This window comes from Fundulus heteroclitus, chromosome 6 (assembly GCF_011125445.2).
Source record: "Fundulus heteroclitus isolate FHET01 chromosome 6, MU-UCD_Fhet_4.1, whole genome shotgun sequence".
Taxonomy (NCBI): domain Eukaryota; kingdom Metazoa; phylum Chordata; class Actinopteri; order Cyprinodontiformes; family Fundulidae; genus Fundulus; species Fundulus heteroclitus.
Genome location: NC_046366.1, coordinates 9,531,276 through 9,550,643, shown reverse-complemented (window position 1 = coordinate 9,550,643; position 19,368 = coordinate 9,531,276). Strand labels below are relative to the sequence as shown.

Here is a 19,368-nt window from a genome sequence, read left to right as displayed (position 1 = left end):
GAGGATTCTAGGTCGAGTGTGTGATTGGGGGGGCAAGATCGTGTGAAGGCGACTGTATATGGTTTTCTGTTTGTATTTTTGTCAAGTTGGCTGCACTTTAAAAACAGGTATAAAACTGCACCAAAGTGCTTTACAAGAAACACAACAACAATTAACAAAAAAGAATGTGAAACACTGCTTCAAATAAAAGCCAAAAAATAAAATTAAGTTTTAAGAAGCGATTTAAAGTGATCTTGAATATTGAATATATATATATATATATATATATATATATCTCAAATCATTTCAGATAATAGAAATGAAAACTTGAAATGTGTGCACAGAATTGTATTGCTGAAATAAACTTTTCAATGATTTACAAATTAAGAGGGACCTGAATGCATTTCATGCATATGTGGATTCTGAAAGTTGTTTCTAATCATTTTTATTTAAATATATTAACAGTAATAATTTAAATACTTACTCCAAATACAGTGTACTCTGGGAATTAGAAATCGGCACAGGAATAAAAGTAAATTAAAATGAAATTAATTACTTCAAAGATCATCGGGGGATATAGTTTTGGTGATATATTTTTTTTTTCTCTCACACAGGTACGTTGAAAATAATAATTTTGGCAGGTAGCGACTGTTCTTAGCTCCAACGTGGAAGGTGGCGGTAATGAGCCTTAAAGTTATTTGCCAGCCGCCACAAAAATAACGAGAAGAAGCAGCAGCAGCTCATTCTGTGGGTACTGTCCCTTCTCCGCCACCGTAGTTGTTTCTGACGACAACAGTCGGGCTCCCAGGCACTGTAACATGGCGAGTAAAGCGGGGAAACAGAGCCGCTCGAGCTCCGGCTTTTCTGGCAGGAAAGGTAGCGGGGAGCAGGAGGAGGAGGAGCAGCCGCTGCAGGCCGTCCTGGTCGCTGACAGCTTTAACCGGAGGTTTTTCCCGGTGACCAAGGACCAGCCGCGGGTAGGCAGCTAGCTAACAATGCTAACGGAGGCTAACTGAGTGACGTCCACGCTGGAGGCAGAGCTGCAATCACACTGATACCAGCTCCTGGTTGCATGATTGTCACGGGGGACTTGCAGTTTATTAGTTTTAGGTCATGTTAATATCTAAAAATAAAAATGTGTTTCCTGACTCGAAAGCGGCTGTTCTTACTTTGTTTTTACTCTTTCCGGTGATGTCAGGCTCTGCTGCCGCTGGGCAACGCTGCGATGATCGACTACACCTTGGAGTTCCTCACCTCCACCGGGGTGCAGGAAACCTTTGTCTTCTGCTGCTGGATGGCCAGTAAAATCAAGGACCATTTACTGTGAGTGTTGCTCCCTCGTTGCTTCGGTCTGCCTTCTGTGCGAATCCAGCTAAGTTGAAGGGATGGACCTGACTCTGCCCTGCAGGAAGTCGAAGTGGTGCAGACCCTCCTCGCCAAACACCGTCCACATCATCACCTCGGAGCTGTACCGCTCCCTTGGAGATGTGCTCAGGGATGTCGACGCCAAGTCCCTGCTGCGGTCTGACTTCGTGTTGGTTTACGGAGACGTGGTGTCCAACATTGACATCAGCCGGGCCCTGCAGGAGCACAGGTGTGAGATCCCCCCACATGCATTGATCTGTAGGTGAGGGGAAGCCGTGAGGATTTCTAGCTCTGGGTTAAATGTTTGCTCACCTCAGGCACCGGCGGAAGATGGAGAAGAACATCTCGGTCATGACCATGATCTTCAAGGAGTCCTCGCCGGGTCACAGGTCGCGCTGCGAGGAAGATGACGTTGTCCTGGCGATGGACAGCAAGAGCCAGCAGATTTTACACTATCAGAAGACACAGGGGCGGAAGAGGCTACACTTTCCAATGGTAAAGGGCTATTTTACGGCTATTTAGAAAGGATCACTGTGGAGAAATAGGCATATTCTTCCTCCTCTATCTATCTATCTATCTATCTATCTATCTATCTATCTATCTATCTATAAGTATTTTATTGAGGTCACAAATCAAAAAAAAAAAAAAAAAAAAAAAAAAAATAATATAAATATAAATATATATATATATATATATATATATATATATATATATATATATATATATATATAAATATATATATATATATATATATATATATATATATATATTAAGTTGAAGGAAAGTGACAAATGGTTTTCAGTATTTCTTTGCAAACAAAAATCTGACGTGTAGTGATTTGTATTTAAACCTGCCAAAGGCCTTCTTTATTAAACCACCCTTCATTACTAATATAGAGGCAAATCCTTTGAGGTATATCTTTACTGTCTTTGTTAATCTGAAATGTTTGTCTGTTCCCATTTGCAAAACATGCTCAAGCTCAAGCAGACAAACCTCCACAAACCTTGCATCGTCTTTTCTCCGTTTTACCATTTTGTCAGTTCAGTGCTGGTCTGTCACATAAGAACCCAGATAAAATGCACAGATCTTTTTTTTTTTTTTGATGACAAATCATCAACATGGTAAAGGAAAATGAATTCTTTTGTAATGCCCTGTGGATTTTGGGGAAACTGATGCCAGCTGCTCCTGTTTATGTTTTTAAGAACATTTTCCACAGTGGGAGTGACGAGTTTGAAATCAGGCATGACCTCCTGGACTCCCACATCAGCATCTGCTCTCCGCAGGTCAGTTTTAATTCGGACAGACATCACTGTGCTCTTTGTGACTAGCTGCAGTCATGTGTGCGCTTTTCTTCTTCTCTCTCAGGTTGCTGAACTTTTCACAGATAATTTCGATTACCAAACCAGGGATGATTTTGTCCGAGGCATACTGGTCAATGAAGAGGTGCTGCACAGCGTCTTTGCATTCAGTCGTTCCGCCTGTGCACCGTCGTACTGTGGCTCTAACTCTCTGTCTTCTGGTTAGATACTTGGCAATCAGATCCACATGCACGTCACCAGGGATGGCTACGGTGTCCGCGTGTCCAACTTGCTCATGTACGATTCCGTGTCGTCGGACTTTGTGCGTCGATGGTTCTACCCCCTCACGCCGGAGTCCAACTTCACGGACCAGGAGGGACGCAGCTGCACCTACTCTCGCCACAACGTCTACCGGGGATCCGGGGTCAGCCTGGGCCACGGCAGCCAGATGGTAGAAAACGTTCTCATAGGCTGTGACACCAGCATAGGTGCCAACTGCTGCATCTCTAACAGCGTCATCGGTGACAACTGCACCATAGGTGAGCTCACAGGGAAGCACGAATTCTGACTTATGTATGATGGGGGAGGGGTGCACAGGCTGCAGGAACTGTGTTTTTCCTCTGTCACAGGTGACAATGTAATCCTGGACCACGCCTACATCTGGAATGACGTTCACATCGCCAGTAAGGTGGAGATCCGGCAGTCTGTGGTCTGCGACAAGGCCGAGGTCAAGGAGGGCGTGACCCTTAATAAGCAGTGCGTCCTGGCATATAATGTAAGCTGTTTGTATTAGAGCGTGTCTCTGATCGTATAAATGTAATGTTTCTAGTAGTGTTGCACCGATACCAGTATCGGCCGGGGCGCCGATACTGGTATCGGTGAGTACCAACAAATAGGGCACCGATACCATTTTGATGTTTGTATGTCACTTGAATGCAGCCTTCTCTCTCCCGACACTCACTAGTTCTACTGGATTCCCTTTGTATTAGTCTTTTTTCCTGCTTTAATAAGGTAGCAGCTTCACAAAGCCATGATAGCAATTATTTTACACCCAAGTAGTATGCTGTTCTTCATATATATACACACATAAATTTCAAAGTAATGGTATCTGGTATCGGTATGGGGGCCAAAAAATGGCATTGGCGCAACACTAGTTTCTAGTAGTGGTGGTTGATAAATGGCTTTACACATAATGGGTGGCTCTTTGAGCAAATTTTAACCAGTCTGGCTTTTGCTGTAAGACCAATTAAAATAACAAGTTTTTCAGGTTTGACTTTTGATCAAGACCATAGACAATTAAAACATCAATTTCCTTAAAAACCGAAACCTCTGCATGTCCAGAATGCCTTAGATTGACATATTTTCTTATTATCTCGCATTTTTAGTAGTTTTTCAAAACTGTCCACCTTTAATTCTGATAATAAATATATATATATATATATATATATATATATATATATATATTAGGGCTGGGCAACGATTAAAATATTTAATCGCGATTAATCACACTGATTAATCGCGATTAATCGCGATTAATCGCATTGTATTTACAAACTCCAAGAATGAATTCAAAAGTAGTGTAAAGAGCACTTTTATTTTAATGTTCTGCTGCCATATGAACAAAAGTGTTGTAACATTTGTAGCACTTATCAGTAACACATATTTAGTGTAAAGCTCAACTTAAACATGTAAAACAAAAAATAGCAATAATAATAAATTAAAGCTTATTGCCACTGACAGGGAATTCTCTTTATGGGGAAAAAATCTACCAAAAACAGGCAATTTCTGAGGTAACAGCAGGGAGCAGCATTACCATTTTATGTTCAATACCAAAGTTTAACTTGGCAGTGGTTCCAACTAACTTGTTTCTGTCATATTCCATGCTGGAAGAACTTTAAACTGAAATGCTTGCTAACTCGATATGCTTGCGTTTATTTGACGTTGACACGCGGTTTTTTGTTGTTGCTTTCTCGCGCGCATATAGTGAATGGCAGGGGAAAACAGGCAAAAACACATGGATACTTTGAAACGAGAAGCGACTTCACCGACGGCGTCGATGCAGACTCCGCTCCGCTCAGCACAAAACTTGTTCCGGCCGCCAACTCACCGCCTCGCCTAAGCAAATTCCTGCGGGAAACACCGCCTTCCGCATGTCAGCTGTGTTTTTTTCCGGCCAGCACCTTTCTTCCTCTTTGAATCTGAGGCTGGGCTGACAGCGAGGTTATTGGCGCATTATCGCCAGCTACTGTTCTGATTCAAACCCCTACACCGCAGCAACAGACCTTCACAAAATAAAAGCACGTGAGCAACATGCGTTAATGAGCGTTAAAGAAAATATCGCCGTTAATAGTCTAATGAGTTAACGCGAAATTAACGCGTTAACTTGCCCAGCCCTAATATATATATATATATATATATATATATATATATATATATATATATATATATATATATATATATATATATATATATATATATATATATTATTACTTCTGTTTAAATTGGAGGTCGGAGAAAGCCTCAAAAGTCTGATGGGAGCATCTGTGATAAAATCTGCTGCACGTAGTGGGGATAACTAGTGAACGAACACGTGTGCGATCACTGGCGTGGACCGTTTTCCAGGTGGTGATAGGACCAAACGTGTCTCTGCCAGAAGGGACCGTCGTGTCCATGCACCATCCAGACGAGGAAGAAGAGGAGGATGCTGACGAGTTCCTCAGTGATGATGCTGAGGTCGGGCAAAGTGTGGATAAAACCAAACAGAAAGGTGCGCATTAATATCTCCCCATAATATTAATGCATTGTCAAACTGTTTTCCATGAAGCGGCACAAATGACGTTTTTCATTTATCTTGCAGTGTTTAACCCTGCGGAGGTCGGAGCAGAAGGCAAAGGTTACCTCTGGAAGGCCAGTGTCCTGGATAACACGGACGAAGAGGAGCTGTCGCAGTGTCTCTGGGGTAGGAGAGCCGCTCTCATCATCTTCTCCTTACAGCCGGGGAATGTTGTGATTTACTGCTGAGTGTCCCAGGGGGTTCTTTCTCATCGTGATTCGCTTGACGTTGACCAGGTTTGGTGCTGAATCCCGATCCCGAGAGCGACAGCGAGAACAGCGAACCTGACGGCCCCGACGACCTCATGATTCCCTCCCCTGAGATGGATGACGTTAAAGGTGAGAGCGAGCAACGGCGTGGCTGCCCCCTTCTGTCCAAACAGACAAATGACAGACAAATGAACCAGTAATCAGCACACGGTTTTCATTGGTTGGGAAATAAGCAAATGCGAGATGTTTGAGACGATGCATTGTGGTTTGCGGCGTTGCAGTCTTCCAGCAGGAGGTGTTGGGGACTCTGCAGAGGGGTTTGGAGGAGAACATCGGCTGCGATAACCTGGTGCTGGAGATCAACTCTCTGAAGTGAGCCAAACCTGTGGACCTGCTCTCCTTTGGGCCTGAGCGCTGTGTAACTTTGCCCTGTGTCTTTCTCCCAGGTACGCCTACAACATCAGTCTGAAGGAGGTGATGCAGATTTTAACCAGCGTGGTCCTGGAGTACCCTCTCCAGCAGCAGCCTCACCTCAACCTCACTCCTTCACAATACGTCGCTCTGCTTCTCCCGGTAAACATCAGACATTTTAATATCGACACCTCATCGGTTTTCCATTGTAGGTTTCTCATTTTGCCTTTTGTTCTGCTTTTAGCTGTTGAAGAAATGGGCGCCGGTCTTCAAGAACTACGTGAAGAGAGCACAGGACCACCTAGACTGTCTAGCTGCCTTTGAGGAACATTTTCTAGAGCAGGAGAGCCACTGGCCGGCTATGGTCAAGGTCAGGATCTGTAGGATTGTTAAACACGTGACATTTAGGAGAGGGAGTCGCTTTTTAAGGCCCTCCAGGCTGCACGCACTGAGCTGTTTGTATCCTAGGTCCTAATGAACATGTACGAGCTGGAGATCCTGGAGGAGGAGATGATACTGCGCTGGTTCTCCCAGGGAGCAACAACGGATAAAAGCAGACGGCTGCGCAAGAACCAGGGGGTGAGTGGAAATGGTCGGCTGTGAGGTTCTTACGGATTGATACGTTTGCGTAAAGTATTTACACCAGAGTTTAAAAAAGAGAAAGGGATTAGCAACACTGGGAGGCTAATAAGCTGATATTGCTCACAATCAGTTATTATTATTGCAGCCGGTGTAATGACGAAGCCTTTTGGCAAATGGCTACGCTGTATTGTTAGGGCGATGTTAGTGTTTGGGAGGCTCCGACTGTATGCAGAGAGAGTTTATCTTGACAATAAATTCCAAGTAGTGGTGTCAGAAAAAAACAAATTAAATGCAGTTACTTTGTGCAGTTTGGTGATAAAAATCAAACTTCTTTACGTAATTAGTGTCCTGATGAAACATTATGTTAAACTAGATGCTAAAGTCGTTTAAGGACAGACAGAAGCAGTAAATAGTTTTTTATCCTTATTTTTATCGTTATCAGAATGGTTTCACAATATATTGTGATAAAATTTTAAGTCCCTATCGCCCCTATTACCCAGATAATGTCTGTGCCTCCCATTTCTAATACCAGGATATAACATGTGTTTAAGATTCTAGTTCTGCTTGTGGTTTAATTAAAAGTATGGAAGAAACTGCACACGTTTGAAAGGAACTGGGAACTTTGGGTGTTTCTAATTTAATCACGTTTGATGTCGTCATTTGAGGTGTTTTTGAGGAGTAATCCTCTACGTAGCTTCAGGATATACTCCATAACTATTTGTTGAACAATATTTAATAAATCAGGTTTTTTGTTTTACAACCTAAGTCCTGTGTTTTTGCAGCTAGTAAATAAAACGATTGGTGTAATGAAGTTACTCCAAGCAGAAGAAGCAATGTTCAACACTGCTGCCCCAAAACGTTTTACATTCTAAAATGGAGTTCATTTTTTATTATGACTATAGTCTGATTATTCCTCAAATCTACAGACGTTGCTCAGACCAGGCTACTCCATTCACCAGCCCTGACTTGCCTTTTTTCCGCTGTCCTTTTCAGCTTCAGAAGTTCATCCAATGGTTGGAAGAAGCTGAGGAGTCTTCAGAAGAGGACGGAGAATAACAAGGAACACTTACTGACAGTTTAACTTATAAACTTTTTTTTTTTTTAGCATAAGCTGCTGTGTGACTGAAGGGAATTGGGTTGATAATTTTTGCCCCCCATGCAGCAGCCTCACTGACCAGCAGAATCTGCTCTGTGCAGGTGAAGCAAACATCCATTTTCATCACTGAGCTGAACCCGTGTGCTCTGAATGCTTGTCAGAATAAAGGACAACCTGTCATCCTTATAAAAGTCTCCATACTTTTTACACATTGAGTTGACCTGAATTCAAAGAGCAACTAAAACAAACTGTGAAACATGCTTGGAAAACAAGTTTGTGGTCCCGCCATTTGTAAACAATGAAAATCTGTTTGCTGCTAGTGGTGTTACACAATGTGCTAGAACAGACTTCACTTGTGTAACTTCAACCTAACTTAAAAAAAAAAGCACTGAATAAATTAAAGCGTCCCATGTTATGGTAAAAAGGAGTTTCCTCTTTTCCATATTTTGACAGTTTACTTTCCTGAACACATATTCAGCATTGCATGCAGTCCCCTCATGAAGCCCAATGAGTGCCAAAAAAAACAAAACAAGCACAAATATTTGTTCCAGTTCTGGGCCTCATAAAATCCCAAATAAATGCTGTAAAAGTTTAGGAATGGTTAAAAACAACAATCCGGGAGGTAGTAGATTTATTAAATTCATGTAACTATTTTCTTACACACACTTGAAAAATAATTACATTTGAATCAGGAATGATTTTAGACAGTGGCATGATAAATTCATACTTGGAAAAGTGAAAACTGGCAAAGACAATTTTTTTTTAAACCAGCACCGATTTAAAAAATAAAATAAAACTGCATGTTTGTTAAATTAACTTGTTCCCTTTTAATAAACAGCAGCTAAAGCAAAAGTTGCTTCACGTTAGATCACTCAGTAGTCACTAAACATACGGTATATCTAGCAGTAACTGTTCAACAAGAAGTGAACTCAGTAAAACGGGTCCAAAGCTTTGAATTGGTCCATTAGTGCAAACCTTTAAAAGTAAGAGCCTTCAGATACCAGGGTTATTGGGAAAACATAGTATGCATGATTATTATTTTTTTTGTATGGTCATGGTTTTCTTCTCAGAAACGTCTTCATCTTTTTTATGTTTCGAGCCTGGAACATGTGTTTCAAAGCAACCCACGGCACACTTAAGGCACTGGATCACACATGAACGAGTCCAGCTACAAAAGGTTCGGGCCTATCTGGATCTGTCGTCCCGTTTGCCCAGGAAACTGGACACGACGCAGGCCAACAGGGACGCCCCGGTGAGTCCCGTCACAGCTGTCAGCGCCTTCCACATGGTGGCCGAAGCCTCGTGTCTGTCCATGAAGCTCCTGTAGTCGCTGGGCACCAACACGTAGCTGCGTCCGTCCTGCGGGGCCTGTAGCCTGATCACCTGGCCCCCCTCCAGCACCACCTCCCCGAACCCGGTCAGGCTGCTCCCCACGCGCAGCATCTCTTCGCTCTCCTCCATGGCCATGGGTTTTTCACCCCTCAGGCCCTGCACCACCACGTCCACCAGGCTCTCCTGAGCGCGTCTGGCTTTGGAGTGGACCACCTCCATGTAGCCACCGGAGGCCTCCAGGGGGTCCTGCACCTTCACGTAGACTTGGGAGATGTATGAACCAGGCTGGACTAAGCTGAAGGGGACGGTGTGGCTGGACTCTTTCTGGTTGGTTGTCCGGGAGTTCCTGAAGTCAGGGATAAGACTGATATTTACAGAAGTGTACAACTTGACCAGAATCCACAATGCAAATTAATGGCATTGGATGTGAGCAACACACAGTAGTGAATAATCACATACTGAAATGCCCCAGAAACGGTTGTGCAGGCTACAAATAGATACTTGAGGCTCTCGTTCTAACCTAGAGTTCACTGAAGTGATTTTAAAGCAACGTCGGCAGACACCCAAGTCCATATCTGTGTTGTTTTAATGTCGACATTAATTTGGGTATTCTGTGAATGCCATAGAGGTTTGTTAAAGCATTAGTGAATGAAGAGCTCCCTGAAGACCAAGGAACTTGGGTCAGATAGTTTTGCAGAAGTTTAAAGGAGATTATTTTATTTATAAAGAGAATACTATGCTTTGAAAAAATGCAAAGCATATAGCACTGTTGCAAATCTGGCCTTTCAACTAAACCAAACAGTGCTGGCAAGGAGAGCATTTATCAGAGGAGCAGCCAAGATGCAACGCTCAGGTGGGACAACCTATTGAGCCCGTTAGCTGTACATGCTGCAAATCTGACCTTTATATGAAAGAGTGGCAAGAAGAGCAGCACAGTTTGGGTCAGGCTAGTTCACATTTTAACCTACGTGGAAAAGGCAGTGCGGGAGGAAAAAAAAAAACATAGGTAAGTACGTTGCTACCAATGAGACATGGCGGTGGCAGCATCATGGTGTCACCTCTGCAGAAACAGGGAAGCCGTTCTGAGTTGCAGGAAGACCCGACAGAGGTTTCCTCTTCCAGCAGGACGACCCTAAACGCTCAGCTACAGTGGAGTGACTCGGATCGAAGTGCATTCATGTGGCGGAATAACCCCGAGCAAATTCACAATTTGTGGCAACACTTGAAAATTGGCATTCACAGATATGCTCCGTCTAATTTCCCCGACTTTGAGCTATTTTGTAAAGAAGAATGGAGAGCTTGGATCTCTCAAAGGGCAAAGTCGTTTTAATGTCTTTCTGCAAACTGAGTCAATACAATTTTTAGATATTTGTAAAAACAAAAAACAAAACAAAAATTCCTCTCACTTCACACGTATGTACTCCTTTCTGCCTTTAAAATGCATTGCAATTTGTAGTTGGAACAAAAAGTTAAACATTTCATGGTGTAGGAAAGCCTTTGCAAGACGCTTTGTGTGCGTGTGTGTGTGTGTGTGTGTGTGTGTGTGTGTTCTCCAGATAGATTTACCAGGTCCTGGTGATATTGTTCCAGCATTTCCAGCGCTCCAGCTGAACAACCTTCTGGATCACACCCTGGCACCGAGGGACGAACTTGCTTGTCAGGGGCTCCCCATCAGCGTGAACAACACCTTCACGCAGACAAAGCCAAAACTGAAAGCCTTGGACAAACCTCCATGATATAAAAAAACATACTCAGATAATTGTCCTAACAGGTTTCTACCTTCAACAGCAACATACTGGAGTCGCTTGTGCGGGGAGGCGTTCAGCACTTTGAGTAAATGTTCATCAGGTTGGAAAATTGGGATTTCCTAAAGCATGGCAAAAAAGAAAAAGAAAAAAAAGAAAAAAAAAGAAACTTTAATCATTGTGAAACAAACCAGGACTATCGTCGAGATCCACAACGGAGCTTAACTTGCCTTGAGCTTTATTAACTCCTTCTTCTTTTCCCGATAGAGATGATAAAACAAACCGGAGAAGGCAAAGCTGGAGCCCACACCGAGCCAAACAACGGGGTTTAGAGAAGAGTCACCCATACCTGAAACCTGCAAAGTGAAACAGTTTATAACAAACCGCACGGCGAAGCAGAGGGCGGCGGTGTTACAGCAATTACGGTTTTATAAGTAACCAACTATATTTATATCATAGTTACAAACAAGAAAAATTAAATACACCTTTAACTAATAAAGCCAAAGGGTAAATGGGTCACACAAACCTGCTACAGTCGCAAAAAACAAAAACTGACCTGGTTAGTTTCATTTCCTTGTTTTTCATGGCGTCACATATATTCAGCCAATAGAATTACAGCTGCACTTTACGCCTCTTGTCCAGCAGGTGGCAGCAGCGACACGTAGTGGAAGTTTGACATTGGTGAGTTTTCCTTCAGCTTGATCCTGCTTAAAGGATAATAATAATTATGATGAATAAAATAAATACAAGATATCTGGCAGGACCAGACCCTCCAATGTCTAAAATCAGTGTTCAAAACTAATAAAATTGTTATTTCACTCAACTTACAGGGTGGACAACGCTTGACTGGAACTTTCGGCTTTGCATGTATTAAAATGATAAAAAGTGAGATGTTACCAATACGGAAGGCTGGAGTCTCACTCAAGAACAATGAGAGCTCACTACCATTTTCTACATACATTTATAAGCCAAAATGCTCTTGGGTTCAACCTGTTTATCAGGTCTGCTTTTATCACACAAGCCCTTCAGAACCATCAGGCCTACTGCAAAGGGTCTTCTTTTAAGATTATCAGACAATGTTGTAGCTAGAATTTAATAATATACAGTAATATTAAATAAATTGGATTAAATTATATTTATTATTAAAAAGTGTATTCTTTTTGGTGACTCAGATCACCAAGTGAAACACATTACATAGATTAATTGCACAACAATGGATGTTTTCAATCCTTTATGTTAATTATGATGATTTTTCTCTTACCAGCTAATAAAACATGACATTTAAGATTAAAATATGACATCAAAAAGCATTTAAATACATAAATGTGGCTTTTAAAAATGATTAATAGCCGTTTAAAGGTTGTTCATGAAAGATACTTTCAAGCTGACAAATGAGCCTATTCTAATTTATTGAATAGGATTGTAGATCTTATAAGGATGTAAAAACAACGTCAAGCAGCGGAATTTTATTCAACATAGCAAGAAAAACAAAACAAAAATTCACAACACAAAAAAATGTATCAGAGTTACTGGCTAACATCTGGCATTATTTGTGAGTGATAAATTAAAAATCTCTCAAAGAGTTGTTTATCATTATTTTATGTTATGTAAACTCACTGAAGATAGGTTCCTGCCTTCTGCTCAACACTCTGACAGGACAACCATTCTTCCTTGTTAGTGTCACATGTGGTTTTTTTTTTAAATTACTTGTAGTGGTGTGGTACTGAGTAAGGCTGCCAGTCTGAATGACGCATTCATGACTGGAATGGTTTTCAGACGGTGTCGTAATGCATTTATGGCGACAATAACTCACAGTCCATTTCCATGGGTTGGTGAGTCAATATATGCAAATCCATTTATGCAAGGTGTGAACAGACATGGCATATATACATACATACATACATATATATATATATATATATATATATATATATATATATATATATATATATATATATATATATATGACAGACATTGTAGTGTTTCCAAAGTATGTGGTTTTTTTTTATTATTTATTTATTTATTTTTTTTATAAAACAGCTTTGCTCATATTCCAATTCAAGCTTTTCAAAATAATACAAGATAGAGATGGGACAATCTGGGCCATTTGCTTCGATACAAAATGGAAGAATATTTTTGATTTTCTTTTTGGATAAAAAACAAAAATGACTAGATTCACCCGCATGTTCAGATTGTTCTTGGTGGACAAAAAAAAAGAAAAGAAAAGTGACACAAATGTGGGCTGAAAAGCTTTGAATTGTTCCCAGCTGCAGCAGCGTATAATTAGGAGCGACAGATTCTTCATCAATAGCCGGCTTTCTAGACAATCTTGGAGTGAATTTTCAGTCTGATTGAGAGAGAATGCTGCAGCTTCCCTCGCCACTGGTTTGAGCACTTAGAAGCTCATCAAACGGATTTTCAAAGACAATTGCATCCCAAAATGAAGAGAAATTGATATATTTTGTCCAGCTCATTTAGACCTATTGAAGATAGAAGCATGAACCAGGTCAGCAATCACACCTTGACTTTTGCTGAATTTGTGATTTAATAGGATATTTTCATAAAAAAAGATTCAACATACTTTATATCTCCAGATACAAATAGGAATTTAACTACCAGTCAAACAGTCGTAGTACATTAAAGCAAACTAAATGCAATAACAGAGCTGTGAAAAAGTATTTCTCCCCTTTAATATTTCTCTAGTTGTTGCTTTTTACTTCATACTGAAATGTTTCAGATAATCACACAAATTTTAATATCAGAAACAGATAACATGTGCAAACGCAAAAGTCAGTTTCCAAATGATGATTAGTGATGATGACATGGTTTATTTTAGCAAGAACAGCCTGGTTAAGTTCATGTAACAACTGACCTTAGCTTGAGATCGGGCCTGCAGTGCTTTAGATGTTATTCTTGGTTCTTTTATCAACGCACTCCTCAGAAAGTTCACCGTTATTTCACCTTTTCTCCATCTGTGGACAAAAATAATGGCTTTCTGGCCCTCTGATAGTCAGCCTGTTAGATATCAATGAATCTCTTTTGTTCTGATATCACTATGTGTTGCTTTTTTATATTTCAGTCTACCTCAAGTTGTCAGACAAGTTCTCAATAAATTGAATCCTTGACTCAATATATCTGGCAGCAATCAATGAACCAAAAAAAATCTGACTATTCAAAATTAATTTGTGATTTTACAAGGGGGCACTTTAGGACCAAGGTGTCAATTGGGTTTAGGTTAGGGTCAGGGTTAGGTCATAGAAAGAGTTGAAAATGAGTGGAAGTCAATGCATGGTCCTCACTTTGTATTTAAAACAGGGATATGTGTTGTACTGTGATAGACTGGTGACCTGTTCAGGGTGTACCCCGCCTCTCGCCCATTGAATGCTAGAGATGGGCACCAGCACCCCTCACGACCCCAACAGGGATAGACATGTCAGAAAATGGATAGATGGATATGTGTGTATACAGTACATCTTACAATTTGTTCATCTTAAAATTGTAAAATGGTATTTCTCAGGAACCACTTGCAGCACAACAAACCCACAGAATAATGCTGCCACCACCACGTCTGAAAATTAGTACAGCAGAGCAGGTTGCAAGTACCCGGTTCGATCTCCAGTGCCGGCACTCTGGGTCCCTGAGCAAGACCCTTAACCCCAGAATGCTCCCCAGGCGCCGCACAGTGGCAGCCCACTGCTCCCCAAGGGTAAGGGTTAAGATGCAGAAGTGAATTTCTCCATTGTGAGATCAATAAAGTTCAACTATTATTATTATTTTATTAGTACTTAAACATGGAAACTGTGTCCTGACTCCTCTGTACACCGAATACACCTAGCGGCCACATTTGATTTTTTCAACTTAAAACTTTTATTTTTACAGAAGCCATGTGACCTGTCAGGAGCTGCAAATTTCAGGCTAGTTTGAAGGTGCTGTTTTGAAGGAGGGGCTTCTTTTGAGGGCGGGACCAATTAATGCAAAGTACAGATAAACTTACTCCACTGTGGACTGTGACAGTGTTCCAGCAGCTTTTTGGTTGTGCCAGTGGTGGTTCCTGGGCTGTTCCTGATCAGTCTAACCAAACTGTTCTCAACTCTTTGGGGACAGTTTGGGTCAGATGGCTTAAACAGGACGATGGTTCCAAAAATCACAAACAAAGAGGTTCTAGAATAGGTCAGGCAAGCTAACCTTGAGTGTTTGGAAATAGTTGACTTCACCAAAAAACAAAACTAGACAAAAAATTTAAATGGACTCCACTAATGTTACCGAAAGGGATGTTCATAGTTAGATTTTGTATTTAAAACTCATTAAAACCACTTGTTGTTTTATCAGACCATTCCCAAACTGCATTTTAATATCATTGACAGCTCATAATTAATCATAAATGTATAAATACAATGAGTGAATTTTTATCTAGAATAAAGATCAATAATGTTTCAGTTTGAAGAAGATGCTCATCCGTTTATTTTGCAATACACCCTAAAGAACAAGTTAGATACATTCAATTTAAGGCCCTGGCCTCACATCGCCATGCATATAATAAATCCTGCATCAAATCAAGTGGTTCGGCTTTAAATACCAGAAAACATCTTGACTCAGTGAGCGCTTTTAGCAGTGACTGACGTCACGCTGAATGTTTTTGATAGTTTCAAGTTTACCTTAGAGATGTCCAGGACACAGATGGTCTCAAACTCTGAAGCAGCTAATCCTCTGATTGCTTTTCACTCAGGCAGATTAGTGGTGACCAGTGCACGGCCGTCGTTAATCACAGGGTGAAGTGTCAGACCCGGGCAGCTTCCCTTTTCTCTGCTTCTCTTTGTGTGCTGAACAGAAGTCTGCGTCTCTCTTGGCAAATATCATCTACGCACCTGTTTTTACACAACCACGAGGAGAGGCACCCAAAGAAATATCCAAGTCATAGAAAGGGATTTAACTGCAGTCGTTAAGCAGAAGATATCAACAGAATGGCTGGTGCAACATTGGGGCCCTCAACCACCTGCTGATCAGTGTTACCCTCTTCAGCTGGAATAACTTGAGCGAGGTCCCTCCTGTTGACATCTACCCGAGAACACGGTGTGGGCTTTGTCACGTTGCAGGGTCCAGTTCTCCTTCAGCTTCGACATCTTTGCAGATGGTCCTGAATTTTCCTACGCGGTAGACTTCATGGTAGATTACTCTATGGTGGGTCAGATCCTGCCGCAGTACAGCGTTCCCACACCATAACTCTCCCGCTCCCATGGTTATCGGTTGTTTTTTTCCGCAATTAAAGATCTCTTCCAAAATCCTCTCCCCGCGTCACAAGCAGCTGCAGCTCTTTCAGTCTCACTATGATGTTCAGCCTCGCTTCAACAGTCAGGAGGACGCCAAACTAAATGCCTGTGATTTAAAGAGGCAACCTCTTTCAAACTTCTGAACCCCGGCGTTCTGAGCATGAGAGGGGTTTTCTGTGACGTTTGTTTAGAAACTATACAGGCTTTAATGGGGTCTGCTAATTTTTCTACATGACTGCATGTCTATCTGCGCCTTTCCGTCTCATCTGTACGCACAATGATTCCTCATCTGTACCGTGACAGAAAAGAATCGCTGGGACTAAAAATTTAAATTCCCTCTTTGAAACAGATTCAGTTTCTGGTTGTCGGCTCCACGGATGTAGAAACAAATCTTCAGGGATATCTCTGACTCGGCTGGTTTTTATGCTTTGGGGGGAAGATGAAGAACGAGACTGAATGCCATTCAGCCATTCTGTTTCTTGCAAAGCCTCCTTTGTCACTTCATCACACCTCATTGTGATTCAGGTGTTCCTCCCTCCTCACTACGTCTGTCCTTGGCAGCTCGCTGAATGGCATTCAAATTAATGATGTCAGTTTGCCCATTGTTGAAAGGCTTTTGAGTAAGGAAGACGCAACTTTGCTGGTGCAAGGCTGCGTCAAACAGATAAAAAAAAAAAAAAAAACCTGATGGTCACAAACAAGCTAGCAAGTTACCTGACTGGAAAACAGCTGTGAGGAATCTATGGAGGAATGCAGAGGCTTAACCGCAGGATTTTCACAAGACAGGGCAGTAAATTGGGGCAAAATACAGACTTTGGGTTTATAAATGATATATTTCTTATTTTAAAAGCAAAAAAAAAGCCCAGATTCCTAACTCCAGAATGTCATAACTCCAAATCTGATTGGTTTCAGCATTCTGTGGATCCATTTTCCTAATAATAATTTCCTAATAATAATTTTCACCATCTCAGCTTTAAGCCTCGTTAAGCCTTCATCAGTCTACTACGCTCAACGTCTTTCTGCGCACGGGGAGCATACCTGGCCAGACTTTGTTGGATTTAGGGAGTAAAGGGGGTCAGATCCAAAAGATTTCTAATTGTAAAAGTTTTAAATAAAACCCACGTGTCTTTTTAAAGTTTCACATCAAAACCTAAACATAAAATACATTAAAGTTTGATGGTTACAACGTGGCAAAGCGTGAACAAACATAAATGGCACAGTCGGTTTTTGTGAGGCACTTTATCTGACATATCAACAACAAGGCTGTTCCTCTTTCTGCAACATTTCTTGGGATTGCATGGTTGCTGTAATAAAATTACGCTCCTCGCTGTTTTGTGGTTTTTGGGGGAGTTGGAGAAGATTTATGGCTGCACTTATCGGAAATGAGGAGCGAACACTTCTCAGTCAGATTTACGCTGCCTTTGGTTTCCCTGCTGTGAATGTGATTTCTCTCCCCGTTTGTAGTCTTGCTTGATGAGTCTGATGGATGTTCATAATCACCTCCGCTGCCCTCAGAGACGGTTCTGAGCGGCTGACCGACAGCTCGCAGGTCAGCTCCTCCTTTTCAATCAGCTTCTCCATGAGCCCCATGGGCTGCATTCTTCAGCTTGTTAGGGCTTACAAAACACATGCAATAAATAATCCTTATATTAGTTTTGAGCATGAAATGCATTATGAGTCATTTCCCTCTGATTAGCATGATATTTGCTCAGCCCTTCCACAGGTTTAGGAGGATATTTCAGTGAATATTGGTGCAAAACTACTCGATATCTGAGTTTTACCACAAATGTATTTTTTTGTCAGAAGCTAGAAGATATTTATTATTTAAAAATACAAAAGTCTTCATTCTCCATGTAACAACAAATGCATATTTTAGAATCTGTGGGAAATCGGCTTTAGATAAATGTCTTACGACAATGGAACAAAAACCATCAATGGGTATAAAAATGAAACCTACATATCTGTCCAGTCGTCGACGGCAGGCTGCAGTTACAGCAGACCTATGATTTGAAAACAAGAACATTTGTAAACCCTTTTTCAAAGCCTTCAATGACCAGGCAGCCAAATATTCACCCAACACTTTTTTTTTTCCATCCATGTGTTTTCAGTTAGCAGTTCATCTTGTTCAGGGTCTCAAAGAGCTTGAGGTTTATCCAAAGATAGTAAAAATACAATGCCTTGTGCAATTTGGACAGGCTGGCAGTCCAGCGAGTTTTTAAGGTATTTGGATAAAACAGCAACAAATCTAAAATTTTAAACCAGTAACCATTTAAAGAAATGCATTAACAATGAGAAAATAACTCTGATTTCAAGGATTCAGTGGAACGGCAGAATAATTTTTAATTTATCTGTTCGGTTGTCAGGGTTGGTCATGAAAGAGGCATTCAGTGTTCAAGGAGTTTGAGATCATTTATGTGTGTAAGAAGGTTACTTGTACAAACCAAATATGAATATGTGTGACCTTTGAATCCTTGCTTGATAACACACTACCACATTTATGCAAAAGATGTGTGCTGTGATATTTCTACAGCCGCCGGCTGATACCCAAACAAGTAATGACCAAAGGATTGGACTGACAGAACCCGTTCTGGCCAGCAAACTCAAGGTTTCTCAAATGGTTTGTCCTGTAAAGGCACTAAAATATTTCCTTTTAAAATTTTTCTATTTTAACCAAAGGCCCATGGATAAACAACTTCAGAACTGACACATTTTGTTCTCTATTCTTCATCCAAACACAAGATTATTATCCAGAAGTGTAGCTATGCTTCATATTAAGGGTTGAACGAGGGTATTCTGGTTCTTATTCTTACAGCACTGTATCTCTATCAAATCTTTGCAACCATGAAGTCTAAAAAATTCAGTAAAAATTATTAATTTTATCCAAAACTCCACAGTGAGAAAGAATAACCACATTTCTCCTATTTTAGCTTCATTGGCTTCCTGTTAAATCAAGAATAGAATTTAAAATTCTTCTTCTAACGTATAAAGCCCTTAATAATCAAGTTCCATCATTTATCAGAGCTCTGATTACCCCGTATGTTCCTAACAGAGCACTTTGCTCTCAGGCTGCAGGTCTGCTGGTGGTTCCTAGAGTCTCTAAAAGTAGAATGGGAGGCAGATCCTTCAGCTATCAGGCTCCTCTCCTGTGGAACCAACTCCCAGTTTTGGTCTGTGAGGCAGACACCCTGTCTACTTTTAAAACCAGGCTTAAAACTTTCCTTTTTGATAAAGCTTACAGTTACAGTGGCTTA

The 19,368-nt window shown here is 41.1% G+C and overlaps 2 protein-coding genes across 3 annotated transcripts; one reads left to right on the top strand and one right to left on the bottom strand.

Moving 5' to 3' along the window:
- Positions 1 to 726: 726 nt before the first annotated feature.
- On the top strand, positions 727 to 7,959 carry LOC105930302 (eukaryotic translation initiation factor 2B, subunit 5 epsilon). The gene is made up of 16 exons (XM_012868443.3): positions 727 to 956; positions 1,178 to 1,302; positions 1,388 to 1,573; positions 1,662 to 1,839; positions 2,547 to 2,627; positions 2,710 to 2,787; positions 2,869 to 3,181; positions 3,272 to 3,417; positions 5,265 to 5,409; positions 5,500 to 5,601; positions 5,712 to 5,813; positions 5,966 to 6,056; positions 6,131 to 6,257; positions 6,340 to 6,465; positions 6,564 to 6,674; positions 7,671 to 7,959. The coding sequence occupies exons 1-16, from the start codon at positions 798 to 800 to the stop codon at positions 7,731 to 7,733; spliced, it is 2,133 nt and encodes a 710-aa protein (XP_012723897.2). The 5' UTR covers positions 727 to 797; the 3' UTR covers positions 7,734 to 7,959.
- Positions 7,960 to 8,538: 579 nt separating this feature from the next.
- LOC118563414 (mitochondrial ubiquitin ligase activator of nfkb 1-A-like) lies at positions 8,539 to 11,543 on the bottom strand. Of its 2 annotated transcripts, none has more exons than XM_036138002.1 (5): positions 11,407 to 11,543; positions 11,081 to 11,206; positions 10,885 to 10,972; positions 10,672 to 10,792; positions 8,539 to 9,451 (listed from the first exon to the last, which is right to left on the bottom strand). In XM_036138002.1, the coding sequence occupies exons 2-5, from the start codon at positions 11,195 to 11,197 to the stop codon at positions 8,959 to 8,961; spliced, it is 819 nt and encodes a 272-aa protein (XP_035993895.1). In that variant the 5' UTR covers positions 11,198 to 11,206; positions 11,407 to 11,543; the 3' UTR covers positions 8,539 to 8,958. The 2 variants fall into 2 exon arrangements, with proteins under 2 accessions (XP_035993895.1, XP_035993896.1); XM_036138003.1 differs by lacking the exon at positions 11,407 to 11,543 and adding an exon at positions 11,377 to 11,391.
- Between the last annotated feature and the right edge of the window lie 7,825 nt (positions 11,544 to 19,368).